Source organism: Scleropages formosus, chromosome 1 (assembly GCF_900964775.1).
Source record: "Scleropages formosus chromosome 1, fSclFor1.1, whole genome shotgun sequence".
Classification (NCBI taxonomy): domain Eukaryota; kingdom Metazoa; phylum Chordata; class Actinopteri; order Osteoglossiformes; family Osteoglossidae; genus Scleropages; species Scleropages formosus.
In genome coordinates this window covers 46,922,610-46,941,710 of record NC_041806.1, presented here as the reverse complement: position 1 = coordinate 46,941,710, position 19,101 = coordinate 46,922,610, and the positions used below count along the sequence as shown (strand labels likewise).

At 43.6% G+C, this 19,101-nt stretch overlaps 1 protein-coding gene across 9 annotated transcripts in view; it reads right to left on the bottom strand.

Annotated features, from left to right (window-relative positions):
* adgrg6 (adhesion G protein-coupled receptor G6) overlaps window positions 1-19,101 on the bottom strand; it is a 50,210-nt gene that overhangs the window by 18,442 nt on the left and 12,667 nt on the right. For 3 of the 9 annotated variants that reach the window (XM_018742538.2, XM_029255763.1, XM_029255772.1), the window contains exons 3-10: window positions 17,545-17,889; window positions 12,728-13,327; window positions 10,967-11,014; window positions 8,314-8,376; window positions 6,469-6,537; window positions 5,805-5,864; window positions 5,467-5,517; window positions 4,854-4,934 (exon numbers count right to left, since the gene is read on the bottom strand). In XM_018742538.2, coding sequence (XP_018598054.1) covers window positions 4,854-4,934; window positions 5,467-5,517; window positions 5,805-5,864; window positions 6,469-6,537; window positions 8,314-8,376; window positions 10,967-11,014; window positions 12,728-13,327; window positions 17,545-17,889 — 1,317 coding nt within the window. The remainder of the gene's footprint in view (window positions 1-4,853; window positions 4,935-5,466; window positions 5,518-5,804; window positions 5,865-6,468; window positions 6,538-8,313; window positions 8,377-10,966; window positions 11,015-12,727; window positions 13,328-17,544; window positions 17,890-19,101) is intronic. The other 6 variants (XM_029255785.1, XM_029255774.1, XM_029255766.1 and 3 more) reach the window with 5 other exon arrangements.

The following is a 19,101-nucleotide window of genomic DNA, read 5'->3' as shown; positions in this document are numbered from 1 at the left end:
ATACGTAAGCGAGCTTTACATGGGCACAATGTGACTTCAGCGCTGCTCTCTGAGATTTCGCTGGAGGCTCCTGTGTGCGCACTGCCCTCTCCTGGGCCACTTTCTTTGAGTGGGGCACTAAGAGATTGCGAGTCCCCGGTTGAACCCCCAGATTGGGACTGTGGAGGAGATAGGAGCTCCTCAGGTGCACCATCGACATCCTTGACGTTGTCCTCTTGGCTGGATGAACTTGCAGTGGGTGGTGGCTGGCCGCTCGCCAGTTCCTGTTCGTTGCACCCCATCTCGTCATTTTGTTCACAATCCCTGGGGGCCCTGTTTGGTTCAGGTGTCACACCATGTGTCACCGGCTCAGCCTCAGAGACTATATGCATAGTTAGTGAGACTGTCAAGGAATTTCCTTTGTCAGGGTTGGTGGGTTGAGTAGGTTGCAACTGGTCCTGACTTGGAGAACTTTGAAATAATTCAGTTACTGGTTGAGTGGGCAGAATGGCGCCACGTTCCGTCTCTGCCAGGGTCACAGTGGCAGTGAACACAAATGTTGTCAGAGGAGGGCTGTAGACAGAGAACATTTTCTGTCTTTCATCTCCTCCACCATAGAGTCCCTCTACATAAGGAAAGGCAGTGTTGTCATAATCAAATTCACCTGGATCTTGGTGCTCAAATACTGTCAGGCTGGACTGTAGCTCAGGTAGTGGACGGTGAGCTCTTGTGTAGCTGATGCTGCTAAGGAGGCTCTGGGTTGCTGCTGAGCTCAAAAGTCCTGGAGAAGCACCACCAGGAGGTTTAGAAGACAAGATACTGTTATACCCCCAGTGGTCCGTGACGGGTAGCTGCGGCTGACTTGCAAAGGAGCTTGTCAGCATCGATGGATATCTTCTTGTTGACAAGGATCCTCCATATTTTCCTTCTGTGTGTGAAGCCTCCTGGTATCTGTGCTGTGACAAAGGTGCTGGAAACATGGACATGAAGAGCTTGGGGAGTGCTGATAGAGAGGAAGCAGGCTCTGTTGAAAGCGTTGTGACGACTTGCTCTTGAGTCAAATTCCTCTTGGTCTCTCTGACATTTTCTAAATGTTTTGGCATCAAATCTGCCCTGGATTCTTCTGATCCTCCTGGCATGTGCTTGGTCTGGGAGAAGCGAGAATGCATGCTAGGCGTGGACAGAAAGCTCATGGACCCATGTGTTGTTTGAAAGGCTTGAGTGGCAGAAGAAGACTGGAAGGCTGTAGCATCACGGGCGTGGTGCAGCAACTCTGGGATTCCACTGAAAGATGAACCAGTTCCCTGCATCCCCTGAGCCAGATTTGGGTTTCCAACACTAGTGCTGTAGTTCCCCTCAGATTGGCTGAATGGAGCCTGTGGTAAGCTGTTTACGAGCGATGGCTCCAGTGCCACAGGAAGATCTAATTCCGGGTGTCCGACTTCTGCTGACATAAATATCTCAGCACTGCCTCCTAGCTCAAAGGGAAATGTGCTGGGTGGAGAGGGAGTGATTTCTAACCGTGTGATCTGAAACTCTGGCACCTGTGAAACTTGAGCGATGTCAGCTCTGTCGGAAGGGTGCTGTGCTTCCAACGAAGCCTGAATGGAAGTGGAGGCCGTTTCATCGAGTTGTGCCAGCAACACCGGCTCTGTCCTCAAAAGTCCCGTTGTGAATAATTCACCACTGAAGTGTGCTGATGGGCTGTCCAAGCTCCACATTTTACTGGGAAGGAGGTGATCCTGCAGAGACTCCCTGACAGCTCCTGCTGCTTCAGCAGAAGTAGGGGCAAGCAGGGCAAAAGACGTGCCTCCTGCAGTGGCCGCAGACCAATGCTGTTCCTTTGGAAGGAAGGAACTCCCCAATCCTCCTGTGCTGTCATGGTCAAGCAGATGTATATCTTTTGAAGCCCCTGCTGTCACGTGCCGTGTGGCGAGTTCCTTAACACTTGTCCAGCCCAATATGTTCGAAGCTCCAGCGCTGAGTGTTGGCCGCCCTGTTGGTGTGTGTGCCACAGTTACTTGATGCCCCCGAAAACCAATCTCAGATGTTTCCCTGTGCATCTCACTTGTGTGTGCAGGCTCCGTGTCCTCACCTCTCCCTCCTAGTCTCCTTCCCAAAGGCAGAGTCTGTACCTGGCTGCTGGACACACCTTCTGTGAGGTTACTAGTGAAAGTGCTAAGTGGAGCCTGGACGACTGCTTGGGTGAAGGGTTGCGCCCCCATCCTGCCTAAATCAGGAGCAAAGCTTGGGCTTTCGGTGATGCTCGCCATGCTTCTTGAGACAGTATGCTGAGTTGAAGGTGAACCATCAGCAAAAGAATACGGGGATTCAAAGTCATAGATGCTGAGAAGACCTTCCTGCATGTCTAGCTCAAAGACAAGCGTATCCTCACCAGATGTGTACTCTGGCGACTCGGTATGGTTGGCGACGTGTGTACTGTTCCTACTGGTGCCACTGGGGGGATGGTGAGGGGCAAGTGGCTTGTTTTTGCGGTTACCGAGAGAGGCCGCCTGGAAAGACTCCATGTCCTCACTCCTGTTCCGGGCACGGTTCTGCTGCCATGGCTGTGCCATTGCCATATCCGTTGTGCCTCTGGACGTTGCATTTGTTTTCCTAGCAACGGATGATGTTGTAGTCACCTGGGAATTAGTAAGGTTAGGGGAGGCATCTGTCACCTTTGTTGTATGTGGGACTGGAGGTTTGGTCAGATAGACTGCAGGCTTCTCTGGCGGCTTTGTGACGGCGTCTGGCTTCTTTTTCACAGGCCATTTTAGAGGTGTGGAGATAATGCCCAGGGACTTTCTGGAACTCCTCTGGCCTGGGACGACATGAGCTCGAGAGGCAGGGGTAGAGGATGAAACCACCAGCTCAGTACGATGGAGAGCAGACCACAAAGTGGCCATCTTCTCCTTCTCTGTCACTTCAATGTTTGTAATCATGAAGAAAGAGTTGAGGTGTCAAAGCCAGTTTTTGTCTCTTCGCAATAAATTTTTGACAATAACATTTTTTTTTTTTTTTTTTACATAAAACGGTTTTAGAAGTGAAGCAACAAAACAGGTTAATCTACATTTAGGCCTTATCACAAGCTCTTCAACAGCAGGTCTTCAATAATAGTGCATCTAGTGACGTGACAGTCATCTCTTCACAGCCTTTAGCTATATTCACACATATGGCATTATTACTTAATGATAGATAATGAGAATACTTTAGGACACCCAAGAAATTCGGCTCAAGAGATACAATCACGAAACAACAGATAGAATCACGAGAGACACATCTAACATTAAAACCTGACTTGGAAACTGTAAAGAGTGCCATCAAGAAATAACAGCATGGAAGGAGGCAGTGCTTGATAAAATTAGGAAAAAAAATAATTGTGAACCATATCTTTCACCTCCTTTGAATGGTCAGTGGTGGTTGCTGAGTTAGTGTTTACAGTGCAAAAAAGTGAGGCCAATTTTAGAAGTCGGCAGGAACAGGTGAACTGCATTATTTCCAGGGAGAACGATGAACCTCGGTGCAGCAAGCGGTAGGTAACAAACTAGGTTTAGTTGAGTCACATGTCTGCAGCTGTGTATCTTTCTCTTAATGTAATGCATAAATTGTACTTTTGCTGAGACGTACGTCGCTTTGGACAAAAGCATCTGCTAAATGAATAAATGTAAACGTAAATGTACATGAGGATGAGTGTGGAAACATACATTTAGAGAACGATCACGGGTACAGGCAGTCCCCGAATTACGAACAACTTCCGTGTCCTCAGTCTGTCTTTAAGTCGGATTTTGACGTAAGTCGGAACAGTTAGGTACGGTGGGTATCTAACATCAGTTCGTCAACTGTTTGTCTTAGTGTATAATATATAGTGTACCTTTCTATGCGTGTCTGGAGTGAGATTCCACAACTGAGAAGAAGTGTCTTCTGTATCCAAGTGCTCACTCAGAGAGACACTGTGTGTGTGTGTGTGTGTGTGTGTGTGTGTGTGTGTGTGTGTTTGTGTGTGTGTGGAAAACATTTAAGGAACTTCAATGTTTGCTTTTCCATTGTTCGTTGGCGTTTCACCTTTCCCTTTATTATTTACTCTTTAGGTTTAATTGTGATTGTTTCCTTTTTCTTGGATGCATCACTATCTCTTGTGTCACATTTACGCTTTGGTGCCATGGCTAGGAGGATAAGAACAAAAAATTAAAGCCAAATACAGTCACACGAGACACTGTTAACTGGAAAAGAAGGACGCCTGTCCTACCTTGGGCTCATGCGCCCTGCCCACGACCCGACGAGCGGCTGTAGGCGTGCAATGTTTTGATGCGCTTCGCAAAGTAGCGCCCATTTATTATTACAAACCATTGTATATACAGCAATAAGAATTTTTAATATAACAGAGTTATTTATAAAGTTTTCATTTGATTGTTACTGAAGAGTGACAAAAAAAAAAACAACTTCCGGTCTGTAAGGGGGCGGTTCGTAAGTCGGACGTTCATAACTCGGGGACTGCCTGTACTTTTAAAAGTGTGCGATGTACAAAATCGGAGAGCCCGGGGAATTTCATAAATGGCCTGACTCAGACGGTTTTAATGAAAACATTTTGTTGGGGTGATTTCATGAGCATCAATAAAAACAACTGCTAAGTACAACACTTCCGCACTGATTTCGTAGCAATTTCATACAAGCAAACGTCAAGAGCAGGGATGTATTTTTAACTGTTGCTGCATTAGTACCACGAGCCACATTTATAAGTTTTCTCAAACTTCAGCCACAGCAAAATTATACTTATTTTTTGTTGAATTTATGACACTTTCATTGCTGGCAAGCGCCTCAGAAGGTATGCAACATGGTGTTTGGGCCAAAGCAAACTCTTGGCAAAAGACTCTTACCCTTGGGCATGCTGTTAATTGCGGCTGTTGTGTTAGTTGCAGAGGATGTTGGAGCTATGGTGCTTCCAGAAACTGCCAGTGCTTGTGAAGGGTGGGGATAGAAGAAGGTGGTTAACAAGACTGCAGTAAAAGAAGGAATCTGAGACAAGTGGAATAGGAAGGTGCACTACGAAATGGCAACCAAGACTGGACGTATCGTCCCAAACACTTCCCCCTTTGGTCATGGAGAGCGTTGTTTTCAACTCTGACTATGAGCTTGGTAACCGGTAATACGGATGAAGATGGATGTCAAAAGTGTGAGTAGCAAATACATGTGTTTAAACCAGTGATCAAGGATATGTCTGTACTTGGATTATTTTCCTCTCTAGGTGTTGCAGTAAAAATGCACTGAGAATGATAATGATGAGATAATGACTTGTTTTAAATACTTCTCAATAAATTTACTGACTTAAAAGGGCAAAACTCATCGTTGCTTTTCTGTAAATGAATCAATTTTACTGGAAAATGTATTTTGCCCAACTGATGATTTCATGTTTGCAGTTTTGTGCAGTTGTCCAACATTTGCCTTGGGTGCTTTCATAAAAAGCAGGAGAACTCAGAGGTGACATCTTACCAGTAGATGAGCTGATGGCAGTGTTAGCTGTGGATGCGGGTGGCTGAACTACTGACGGACAGTAGAGATGAGTCAGATGGTTGATGGGTGATAGACATGAGTTCGGTGCTCCTCAGAAGATCATGGGTAATGAAATGAGCATAATGACACATCTGAGACCAGCGGACCTGAACCTTGCGCACCGCGGCCCATGGTCTCAGCGTGAAGTCTCACATATACATTTTAATATGTCCCCTCTATGCCAGTTTACAAATTTAACATACCATGGGCACAAGGTTGAGGACTGCAGTCACAGATGGTGTCAGGTGTGATTGATACTACTGGGATGAAAGTCTTACCAGTTGTGCTGCTGGTTAGAGACATGCTAGTAGCAGTTGTAGAAGTGGAATTGTACTGAACTGGCAAAAAGGAGAGCAGATGCAGGATGAACACTTTGCAGCAGAGAGAAATGGGAGCTGACAGATCATGACATGCTGTGGAAGAGGATGATCTATGCCATGTTTCCACTGCCAATTCAGTGTGAACTTTCTGTCCCAGTGAGCTATCTGGGAAGTAGCTGTCCAAATGATAGCTATCCAGGTCTTAGTAGAGCGCTCTTAAAATATTGTTTAGAGCTCCAGCTGACCAGCCAGAATGCTGGACCGATGACAAGCGGGACACCAGCCTGTACGCTTGACATTGGGACGTATTTTGCTGCATAGTAATCATCGTTCTTGCAACATCATGACCCAAGGCTGACAAACTGTGATTTTTTTCAATTATCGATTTTTGGGTCCTTTTCTGAAGATCATCAATTTATGTTCAGTAATATTATAGATAATAATATTATAACATTTCAGCATGATTTCTCTGATCATAACATAACTGGCAACATTCAACAATGAATACATGAAGGGTCAATGTTTAACTTGTCTGCAGTGAATTTGTTAACACAATGTGGAATTTTTGTATGGCAGTATAAACTTCAGGATAAACAAATGAGACAAAACTAGACATGCTTACCGTTTGTTTTTGGATTAGTAACAATCATGTTATTAATGATGGTGGTGTTGGTAGAGGAAATTAATGGAGCTGGTAGAAGGGATGAAAAAAGTAAATTATGAATTACACGGCTGTTAGTGAAAACATATCAACATCACTGTCCCTGGAAATAATAGCAGACCACTTAAAAAATAAATATTAATGTCAATTTCTTTAAAACTGAATGAGATTTAACATCTAGTAAGATCAAACAGCACATTTGTGCTTTCTGTCTAAAAAAAAGAACATTGAATCTATAGAAAAAAATTTAATCTTGAAAAAATAAAATAAAAAACTAAATAACCAGCAATTTCATTCTGAGGTAAAAATCCCATCATCTGTATCTTCCAGCTTCATGTTTAAAAATCCTCCATCACTAAAAAATGCAGTTTTAATAGTCTGAACTCCAGCTGTGGAAGTGTGAAAAGTGGGCCTGTCTATATAGTGTACATCATCTGTTTGGCTTTTGATTTGCTAATATAACTGCATGACCTAAGCCAATGACTCATTTCTTCATTTCATACAGCACTCTAGGAGATGTTTGAGGTAAGAATTCCCAGGCTACACTGTGAGCTAACTCACAAGTTAGTGTTAACAAGCTATGCCTGGTGTCTCCGTTGGTTAAGCACTGAAACCCTGAATCAATATCCCATGATGACTAGCAGATCTTATCCAGAAAACGATGTTGGTGAGACTTCAGCAAGCTTTCATTGCTTGCCAAACTTGGCACTGATCTGTTCTAAAGTCTTCCTGTCGATGACCCCACGATGCTTTCTCTCTAAATTGAGCCTGAGGTGACCATTTCCTTTGCTGACAGCAGCAGGACCAAACCCAGAGCTGAAGGTCATTCTTGGAAGACAGGTTCATTGAGCATTTGAAACATTCCTTGAAACATAAACGTCACCCGAGCCAACATTCTCATTTTCTGGTATTTAATGGCCTACAAAGGTCAAGATTGTACAGTAAAACACTAGGGAAGACATGTTTCTGAAGAACAACAGTCTTTAACCCCTTCCTTTCCAAGTCACAAGAATGTGGCTACCTGAGTATAATATCAAAGTCTCCACTAGGCTCAAGGCTTACGTTGATCTTAGTGCAAAAGGTTATCAGTGAAAGCCCTACCAGACCTAACATGGATGACAGTGCTAAGTATGCTGATTCCAGCTCGCAAGAAGAGCTATTCTGGAGAATTTTGCCCCAAAGGGCTGGGAAAACCGCAGACTATGATTCCGGGGAACGTTGTGGGGAGGGATACAGGAAGCCCTGCCTCCTTGCCGGGAACTGACATCTACAAGTGCTGTTGGACATTTCCAATTGATATATCAATTTTAGACAAGAAGTATGATAAATAAAGTGAATAAATGAATGATTGCAGCATGTGCAGTTACACTAAAGTATATGGGCACACATGCACACATACACACATCTACTGAAAGCAAACTGTGCAGAACTGATGGAACCATGTGACGGTGCTGAGCAGAAGGAGACTTTTGGTTCGGTGCCCACTGACAGTTTCCTCCACACGGAGCACTCCAGCAAACCTCAGTGTCTCAGACACACTCACATCTACAGCTCAGCAATGCGAAACATGGGCCTGGAAGATAAAGACCTATATTGCAAATGTTGGAGACTTCAACCCTGTAACTAACATTTAAGCACTGAATTTGACTGTACACACACTTTGCACATGGTCATAAGTGAAAACAGGACAACGGCCTCTATTTTTAACTCAACGCACAACAAGACAGATGTTTCACACATGTTGACAGACGTCTAACAGATGTGGGGATATGCACAGGTTGCTGTGTTAGAGGATCTCAGTCCTACCTGGGCAGCCCGGTCCAGGTGAGGTACAGATGGCAGTGGAAGGAGTATAAGGTATGGAGGTACCTTGAAGGTGGAAAAAAGTGGGTGTTAAATTACTGTCAGAATTACATTTTAAATTATAATCACACAGCAATGTATTGAAGCTAATACCAACCGAGACATGTGTCGGCAATAAAAATAATAACTCTCTTAAAGAAAGCCAGGCTGCACAAACCAAGCACACATTACGGACCTTCAGCAAAACTACCACATAAAACAGCACACACTCCTAATACGCCTACACAGCTATGTCCATTCAACACACACACGGGCGCAGTGTAACATCTCGTCACATCACTATCGCTGCTTTTCAAAGCAGTGTAAGAAAACGGGAGCATTTTTAGCTACACACTGTTGTATTCTTTAGCCTTGATGACTGTGGCATGTCAATCATACTGAGAAATATAAATGTAAATGTATTATAACTCTTTCCCAGACGTGCCAAGGACGTCTCTCTCGGCGCCTTGGTCTTTCCCACAATCCCTTTGGGTTTTGGCCCAGCTGCTTGTTAAAAAGAATAAAGAAACCTTGTGTGAGTGTAAGGCACACTTGCTGCGATAGGGATCAGATGCAGATGGCAGAGTTCCTGGCTGGGAGGCGACGCAGCAGCTTTCACCAGACGATCAGGAGAATCTTCCAAACGCATTTGGAATTTTATAATTGAAAATAGCAGTCGCTCTGCTGAGAGGAGGGAAGGTTTTGATCTCGTTCCCACCGTTTTGAGACGGTGCCCAGAAATGCCTCCTCGTGCCTGCGCCGCAGTTCCAACAAACACATGAATTCGCCTTTGTTTTCGCCCCACATCTTAATTACAGGAGTAATGAAAACCTACAGAGGGCTCTCTCTGAGCTCCTGTAAAACGCGAAGCCAACATGACAGACTCTATTAGTAACTTCTTCCATTGAGTTGATATCACATCTATTCGTACAGTATTTTGTGATCCACAAAGTATTTGGCTCAGATGAAAACTAAATTCTAGGCTCTAAAAGAGAGGACTAATACAGTTTTCCAATTTGATAAAACAAACAGTGGATGTGTTCTAGTGTTTCTAGAACTGTACCGAACATCTTAACATATAACCAACGTTTGATGGCGAAGAACCACGATCTTTTTCGTCTTCTCTGGCCAAAACCCTGTGTTATAGTGAAATAACTTTGGATTTCACATCAAGGATGTCAGCTTTTTTTCCTGATGTCTCTTGTGTTTTGCCTAGGACTGCAGATGTTTTGTCTGGAGTTTCAGATGTTTAGTCTACGATTTCTAGTGTTTTGTCTGAGGTGCTGGAAATTTTGTCTGGAATTTCAGATGATTTGTCATAAAATTCTTAATTTTTTTTTTTTTTGAGGCTGCAGTCACTTTCTTGGAATTAAGGTTTTGATCTGAATTTCAGATGTTTTCCCTGGGATTTCAGGTATTGTTTCTTGGATTCCAGGTATTTTTAGTAGTATCCCAAGTGAGGCTAAGTTCTGGGCCAAGATGAATGGCAGTAATAATGAGAAATGTAATACACCTGTCCCCAGCAGCAGGTAGTATAGGACTTAAGGGCCTGAAGGTGTGATTCACAAGACTCATTGCCCAGATGTGGATGGGTACAGCTGTTTAAACCCAGAAGAAGACACTCACTTAAGTAAAAATATCAAGATGTGTAAATGCTTTAAAGTGATAAACTATGAATATCACTTTAACTGATTAAACTGCATGCTAAGAAACTCAAATAATAACAGTATCCCTGGCAACTGTGTGTCTCTCTATAAGCCCACACAGGGGTCAAGTGCACCCAGTCATCGTGGCATATGGCGGTTTGTGCAGAAAACTGAGGTTTAAACAAAAATAGCATGATCTAGTTGCTTAGAGTACTCCGGGGTTGTGTTTCAGGAGCTGGAAATCAATAAGTGGTGTTATAAGCAATTAAAAGTGTCCAAGCACAGATCAGTCAAAGTGAAGTTTATATACTTTTACATTTCTCTATACACTGTCAATAAGTGAGAGTAACATCGCCTTTACTGTTTGCAGGTTACCTGAACAGTATTGCAGCACAAAGGCCATACTTCTCTTACTCTCATAATTAGGGAACATGGGGCCCCATCATTTGGACGCTACGGCTCTATGTGTAAATGACGGAACTAGACACTGAAACAGAGACCATCTGGATGTTGTTGCCTTCCTTCCTCAAAGGTCCTTCTTGGAAATTTCATTAGAGCTAATGGGACGTGATATGGCTGAGGATGACCGCATCGGCGAGGGTCCCGGCACGTACTGCTTTAACCGGCGGACCCACAACCAGCACCAGATGTTCAATCTTGAGAGCTGTTGTTGAAGAACAGGTATGGATGCGCTGTGGTCTAAAGGTAGAGGACAGGAATTGGACCGGACGTTCAGCTATTAACCAACCTAATTTAATATATAATCTAAAGAATGAGGAATTACTAGATGAACAGTGACACAAATTCTTGGGGATGTTATCTAATACTGCACTGAGACATCACTTTATGGAGCAGGAGAGTGACAGATCTATTTCAGCCGGCAAGCAGACTCTCCGCTGCCGTCAAACAACATGCGGCTTCAGAAAGCAAGCGGGGCGGAGGGTTGGGGGGTTGGTTAGAGGCACACTCACCACTAGAAGGCGTAGCTGCTGTTAAATGGGTGCAATTTGGGTAACATACTGTAAAAAGAAGATTAAACATTAGTAGGTTTAATGTCAGTGTTGCATCAGCCAAATTAAAGTATTTGAAAACTCGGGGGTTTGAGGGAAATGAATTCTTATACCAAAAGCAGTCTTAAACACAGCTCATACTGTAACATTCAGCAGGGATTAACACGAACAAGGGAGCAACACAAAGACTGAAGGCAAGCAGCATTAAAAGGGAACACCACTGGCCCTTCAACACATTTTTCCATTAAAAAAATACTCCAGAAGGAAATACTTTCACATTTTCCTCCAAAATGCTGCAGTGATTAAAACTGGATTTTTTCCTTTATCAAAATGTTTTAATCTCAAGCCTCAGGAGGACTACAGTTATGTATGTGGCAAGTGTCCTGAATACAGCAGCTGCACCACACACGGACGGCGATACATCACGGAAAGCAGAGTAAACAGTCATAGAAATTTGAAAACGCTTTTTTATATCTCCTGTAGGAGCCAAAAGCACATTAAATTTTTGTTTATGCATGTACAGTTTCAGGTTGGCATTGCTAATAAATCTGGATTTACTCTGGTACTACAGACACCAGTCCACTGTTGAATCAAGTGCATGTTTTGTTGTCATGGCAAACAGTGAGTGGTTTATCGCTGATTGTCTGGATTGGCCACCCGAAGCTACAGCTGAGAACACACACATTGTCTAAAGCCGCTCGTCCCATGCGGGGTCGCGGCGAGCCAGAGCCTGGCCCAGCAACAGAGGGTGTAAAGCTGGAAGGGGAGGGGACGCACCCAGGACTGGAGGGCAGTCCGTTGTAGGGCACCCCAAGCGGACTCGAACCCCAGACCCACCAGAGAGCAGGCAGAGGCCAAACCCGCTGTGCCACCACGCCCCCTACAGCTGAGAAGGTAACACAAAACTGAAGTTCAGAAGCTCCACGAGATCCCTCCACGTCTACAAATAAGCCCGACTCGGTTCTTCCCTGCTGGCCTCTGACCTCGTGTAGCAAAGCCGCCTTTGTCCCTAAGATGCATGGGCACAGAGAGGCCCTTTGCGGATCCTGTTTCGGGACCAGCCCGCGTGGCGGTGCCTCCTCGGCCATGCACTCACAAATCCGCTCCAGACCTCCTTTTAAAGCACAGCAAGACCCGTCCCGGGTGCCCGTCCTCTCTAGTACGCAGCAAATGCAACAAAGGAGCGGATCTGTGGTCATTCCTGCATGTCACCTCTCAGGCATTTGATGCCAGGCCACCATAGCTTCCTTACCAAAACCAGCAGACCATTTAGCTTCTCTGCAAAGCAACTTGTCCAGGACAATGTTAAGGTACAACTATGCATTTTTTTTAATGAAGCAATGTAGTGTAAGTACCTTGCTCAAGGGTAGTACAGCCAGAGATGGGAATAAAGCGTGCGCCCTGTGGGTCCAAAGGCAGCAGCTCTAACCACTATGCTAACAGCTGTCCACTTCACAGCAGGAGGGTTTTACCTCAGTTTCCATGTAACAGGGACTCCTACCGTTTACAGCACTGACTCTTATTGTCCCATTAATTTTTAATGTTCTGCCAAACCACCTCTTTTCATGCATGTTCCTTGCACATGAACAGGATGTCGCTTGTAAAATGTTCCCTACAACATGCATGCGTAGAGTGTATTGCGGTAACAGAATGGAATCATTAGTCAACCACTAAGACCCCAGAAAAGAGCAGTAAAAACATTATGCGCACTGGTGTACTTACTGCAACTCAGCGTGCTGTCTGTCTGAGCAAGGCCTGAAGGAATATTCCAGAATGCATTGTCCCAGTCGATGACGTTGCCGATGGCGTCACAGGTGAGGGTGCTGAACTCTGTTTTGGACATGGCGTAATTCCACATGCGGAAGTTGTAAACGGTTCCGTCGAAACTCAGAGAGTTGTCTCCCAGCCGGAACGTTCCGCCGCCAGTGATGGTTTTCCCTGTGGTGGCAGCGCACGACGCCACTCGGATATTGTTGTCAACGTACAGGTTGAGTCTCCCGGACAGACTCGACCAGGAGAGGCAGAAGAGCTTCATGGTTGCGGTGAAGCTAGCCGGGCTCAGTATGGCACTAAGGGCACACTCTTGACCGTCCATGGTCAGCGCCATCACGTTACCGCTGCTGGACAGTCCGAAGCTGACCGTGTTACCGCTTGGGTCCGTGTACAGGAAGATGGTTTCGCCCTTCTTCTGGGTGGTCCTCGCTACCTCAAAGCAGACTGTGAACTGCTGAAGAGTCGGTATGCTAACCTGGTTGGAAACTTGAATGACTTTCGCAGCATTCTGTGGCAAAGCTACCTTCTGATTCCTCAGAGCGACTGCAACTACAGGGGTGAGGGAAGAAACATGTTAGTCTTATGTAATTGCAACACTCTTTCAGTACTGATGGATTACTATGGTTTGCTATGGATTGCCCATGGTATACCAACATATTACCTTTTCGTCTTAGCTATACAATTCAACATTACATACATGGATGTCCTTCCACTCACTTGCCTTCACACTTTAATATTGTTTTGTTGCAGTTTTTATTTATTTATTTATTTGATATATTTTGCCTGATTTGTCATTCCGAATTTTTCTCGTGGAACTTATCTAATACTTAACACATCAATCTTAATGTAATGGGTCCCCTACTTACGAACTTAATTCGGACAGGGAGTTCATAGTCATTTCTTTCATTTTTATATTTTATATTTTTCTATTTTATTCTAATTTGGTTGTAAATGAAGCTACTTGTGAAATATGTGCTGGCAGAACCGGTGGTATTGGACTAAGTGACTGTACTTTGAGAATCACGTGTTTATATCTGTGTGTTGGTGAAATGCACTTTTTTTTTACTTCAAGTTTGACGTCACTTTGGAGAAAATCACCTGCGAAATGAATAAATATAATGTAAATGTTAACAATTTGGACTGGAATAAAGTAGTGGTCTCTGTCTCTCTTGCTCTCCCACTGAGCACCTTGCGGAGACCAGGCCAATAGACAGCCTTACCTCTGGTGAGGTGGATGACTCAAGCACGTACCTTTGTGTTCTGAGTGCCTCAGCTAGATATGTATGACTTGTTGTAAATAAGAAAACACAATGCAGAACCCCAGCCAGACCTAGAGCAGGATGTTAACAAATTTAAGGCAGGGCTCAGTATTTGCAATCGCAATCTGTAAGTGATTCAGATGAAGCTTTGGGGAGTGATTTGAAAAATATGCTAGCTCTATCCATGACAAATAAATCTGAATTACATCTCTAAAAAATCTCTATCATCACAGTTCTAGCACAGAACTACTCAATATTATGTATTAACAGAAGCTTCCTTGTGAATTCTCGCAAAAAGAACTCTCCATCACCATTCATTTAAATGGGGGAAAAGTAATGCATTCCTGAGCCACAAAGATTTGTAAAAACATACTAACACGCAAAATCCCTGCCTTAAGATCTAAACATGGATAGAAAAGGTAACTGAAAACAAAGTCCAGAATATCAGAACTGTCCCAAATACCTTTAAATCCGGGTTTAAGTCCCACATATTCATACTCAGTTGCACATAACACATTTGCATGCTCCTTTTCATGTCCTTTTTGCCTGTCGTATTATCTATACTACCATTCTGTCTATTTTCTTGTTTCATTCTGTTGTTCACATGCAGCACAGTGTCCTCAGTTCCAGTGGTGTGATTCTGAAGGGGGGTTTGAATCCAGATTAGTCTGTGTGGAGTCTGCATGTTCTTGCTGCCTCGGTGCGGGTTTCCTGTAGGTGCTCTGGTGTCCTCTAACTGTTCAAAGACATGTAATGCATAAATTGTACTTTTGCTGAGATGTAAATGTGTTTCAGATGATGTGATAACTATGATTTGCCCTTTGTGTGTGTAAGAAATGAAATGAGTGTGTATGTGCCCTATGCTATAGGGACAGGCTCTGGACCACTGTGACTAATTTATTTTAGTGCAAATAACAGTTTTAACCCATGCTGCTTGTAAATGTGCTTAGGAAGTAAAGATTATTAATGGCACATTATAACCCCTCTCTGTTGAGCTATTTGTAAAGTATCACTTGCAAAAACAAAGAAAAAGAACAGTAAATCAAATCACACAAAGCTGTAGAATATAATGAAATAAAGTAAACTGTATAGTAATTTTATGGATTACTTCTCATTCGGGCTGCACCATCACAAGACGGAGAGACCAAAATGTCTCAGTTTTTCTGTAACATTTATAGTCTCTCATAAAACCTACATGAACAGCCATTAAGAACACGCAGGGCCTAATCGGTTCACAAGGAGATAGAACTAAACTAATTAAGAGGACTGTCATCATTTGCTCTGTTTTTGTAGAAAATCCCCATGAAATACTCTTGAAACTTCACATATATAGTAGTCAGTGTGTTGAGTATGGGACATATTTCAGGAACGCAACCACCTCTATGAATCTATGAAAATTGGCACCAACGCTGGCATCCAGTGCTCCAATGGATTGACTTAAAGCTTTCTAACACACAAAAAAATAAAGTGATCTTAAAAAAAAAAAGATTTATATTTGAAGATACAGTCAGTTTCAATACTTAGGTTTAGTTGGTGAGTTTATTGCTATTGGCCTGAACGCATCGTCAGTGAGAGCCGATTCGCAGTGGAAACAAGTACCAAACTGCCGCGGCATTGGTTTGACACCACTAAGGAACCTCTTGGTCAGTGCTGCTAGCTATCGTACGCCAGTGATGTTGGTCTTAGGTCACTTTTGTGAAGTGTGTGGAAAATTAAATATGAAATATGACATCAGTATGAGCTTGGGCCTTTATGGTCGCCAGCAAGAGAAGACCTAGAGTAGCTCACCATGTTGGTAAGAGAACACCTGAAAGGGCTGGCAGGAGAGCAGACCACTAGAGCGTTGACTCCAGCGCTCATTTTTTTGATGTGCGAGAACGAGGTGTTGCGAGAAAGTAAAGTTGTTTAGTCAGAATAAATGTTTGCATAAATGATTTTTCAGTTACTTTCTTATTTACCCTTTGATGAACCGTCCACGGGGGTGCGGTGGCGCAGTGGCGCAGTGGGTTGGACCGCAGTCCTCCTGTTCGGTGGGTCTGGGGTTCGAGTCCCGCTTGGGGTGCCTTGCGACGGACTGGCGTCCCGTCCTGGGTGTGTCCCCTCCCCCTCCGGCCTTACGCCCTGTGTTACCGGGTAGGCTCCGGTTCCCCGTGACCCCGTATGGGACAAGCGGTTCTGAAGATGTGTGTGTGAACCGTCCACTGTAATTCACTGTGTTCTTCCCCTGGAAGTCTTTTCCTCTGCTGAGAGAACTATCATATCTATCTGTAATGGCAGTCACAGTCTTTGGTGGGAATAAAACCTCCAGAAATCAGATTTCTTGGCTCAAGTCCAACTCTAAAGTCAACTAACATTCTGCACATTTAGGTTTTTTTTCTGTAAAGTTCATCTCAGGAGACTGAAGTACCTAGTTATAGTACTCAAAGGACAGAATCAGTGTCCAGTACACGACGTGATTTTGACTGGTGTGAGATCTTGAAAAGCCATTCTGAAAATAAAGTGCACTTTTCCCAGGGAAACCAGCCAGACTTGTGCGCGCTTACGGATGCCGTGCTATTTTTGGAAAGAAATGTTTAGGTCTTATTCAAACCCACTAATTAAAACAGAGGTACCTTTCCTTTCTTCATAACAACCTAACTTTATAATTAACTGTAATGGAATCAATGTTTTGCCTCTTTCCATGTGAAATGTACTTGGAGTAAATCTGCTTTTTGAAACATATTCAGTTACATGTAACATGAAATTATTTGTTGTCTTTTCCAGTGCCATTATTAATGATGTCATTTTTCCACAGACAGTGAAAGCAGATGGAAAGAATGGATGGCCAAGAGGAATCAGCTGGGAGTCCCCAGCTGAAATGTGGAGCAATTTTTATGTCATATTAGTTAATGAAAGCAATGATGGAGATGATGTCCTCATTACTCCAAATGGGCTCTAAAAAGTCCATGGTGGTGGTCCTTGGAAAAATAAACGTAAGAAGAACAAAAAGGAAAAAACCCCACAAATTAATGACTCTTTTCAACAACCGTTGTAGCTCCCTGACCTCCGCTGTTGTCAAGGTAAAGTAGGTAATTTATTCCTTTCTTACGTTTTATCTCTTTTCATTAGAGGCGCGATCATCAGCAATCTATTTGAATACTAATTTGTTTAATAATGGCTTCAGTAGTGCTATAATAATGACTTCCAATGCTACGATGCGATAGATGCATTTCTGTTTTTCCCAGATTTTTTTTGATGGTCCAGGCAAAAATTATACAGACATGAATGAAGAAAAAAAAAAAAAAGAAATGGAAAATGCATCAAACAGGGAAACTAAACTAGACAAAACTAAAATGTAAACAGATAAAAAATGATGCTGTGAAGAACTTATATGAAAACTGAAGCGAACATGTTTCGTTGTTAACGTACTGAAGTAAAGAATAAATCGCAACACCAAGGAAAAGCAAAAGTACAAAAAGAAAAGAATAACATGAACAACAAAATGAAGCTTGCCTGTTTCCAACATACCTTGCCTGTAACTGATATTGAATCCCCTCTTTTGAACGCTAAAGTCCGAGCTAAACGACACCTCCATGATGTTTCCGCTGGAGTTTAGCGTCAGTCCGTTGGCAGTTATACCGCAGAACGTGACATCGCTGGTTCCTGTGCTGACCACGACCCGGTCGTAGATGCACCCCAGCGCCTCTTCGAGCTCGAAGTCGAGGAAGGCTATCTGCACGATAAAGCCGGCGGGCGCCTGTAGCGTCCAGCGGCAGGCCTGGTTTTTTGGGTAATCTCTTGGGTAGCAGGGAGACCAAAAGGAGCCCTCGGGAGCTGTGAGCACCTGGATGCAGTCGGTCTGACAGTCCGGTGCTGCGAGACCAGAGTAGGAACACATCACCTTGAGGAGCCCAAGGACTGGGATGGGGACAGGGATGCAGGACAGCAACCGGCGAGTAGAGAGGGGGCAAAGCAGAAGAGGTAAGTATTGCAGCATGAGGCCTGGTGGGAAAGGAGGGCGAGACGGACGGAGTGCAGAACGAGTGCGAACGCCAGTTTTAGTGAAGAGCAAGGAACGGCTCCAGTTACAGTTAGGAAAGACAAAGGTTCAGCAGAACAAGGGACAGATTGTTCAAGAGCCTCCGTTTCCCTCTTACACCTTCACTTTTTGAACATTCTCACACTATCAAAGCAAATCTAGACCCGAAGTGTTGCTTGAAAGCATGTGAACCCTGCAGGGATGCTCATTGTTCTTGAGTCAAATATTAAAATAAACTTCTAAAATTTAAATCTGAGACCTTAAACTTACAAAGAGAATAAATGATTTGATTCACACGCCTGATTCTACTTACCTACTTGGTGTAACCAGTGCAAATTGGGCTCCGCTTCTTTTGCACCTGCGCTACTTTCGCGTTCCTGCTACACACACGATTGCCTCTAAAGCGACATATGGAATTGGCCAGTACATACCTGTCGTGTCACATGAGAAACACTGACTCTCATTAAATCACCATTTCGTGGTACAACTATAGGACGCAAGGGGTTCGCATACTTTGCGCCCTACGTGTTTTAAGTAAACAAAGAGCGAGAGTGAAAATGTGAACCAGATTTTCATGGCGGAGATAATTTAAGCAGATACTTTAAGAATCTGACCCTAAGATTTAAAGATGACCTAAAGAGCCCTCGTTGAGTACAGCTTTAATGGGATGGAAAGGGGTCTCAGTTTGGAAAACTGACTCCTGTTCATCTGGGACTGCAGCTACCTGGGGGACTACGGCAAACGCCATATGTAAAATAAGGTATAAAAAAATAAAAAAGTGTATTGCATTTTGCTTATGTGTAGCTTTCTCTATGGACCTCAAAGTAAAGCACACGGACACGGTTTGGAACGAAATAAAAACAAATTTAAAAGGAACTCCCAACAAAAGACGCGGTACAGCTTCCATACGAATTTAAATAAAATCAAGGCAAATTCCTTTAATCGTTTTCAAGCAAACACATCTTTTATACTTTGTTCTCATATGCTGACTCACTACTTCTAAACTTGAGCTCCTGGAATTTAAAGTTCTACACTATACAGTGTGC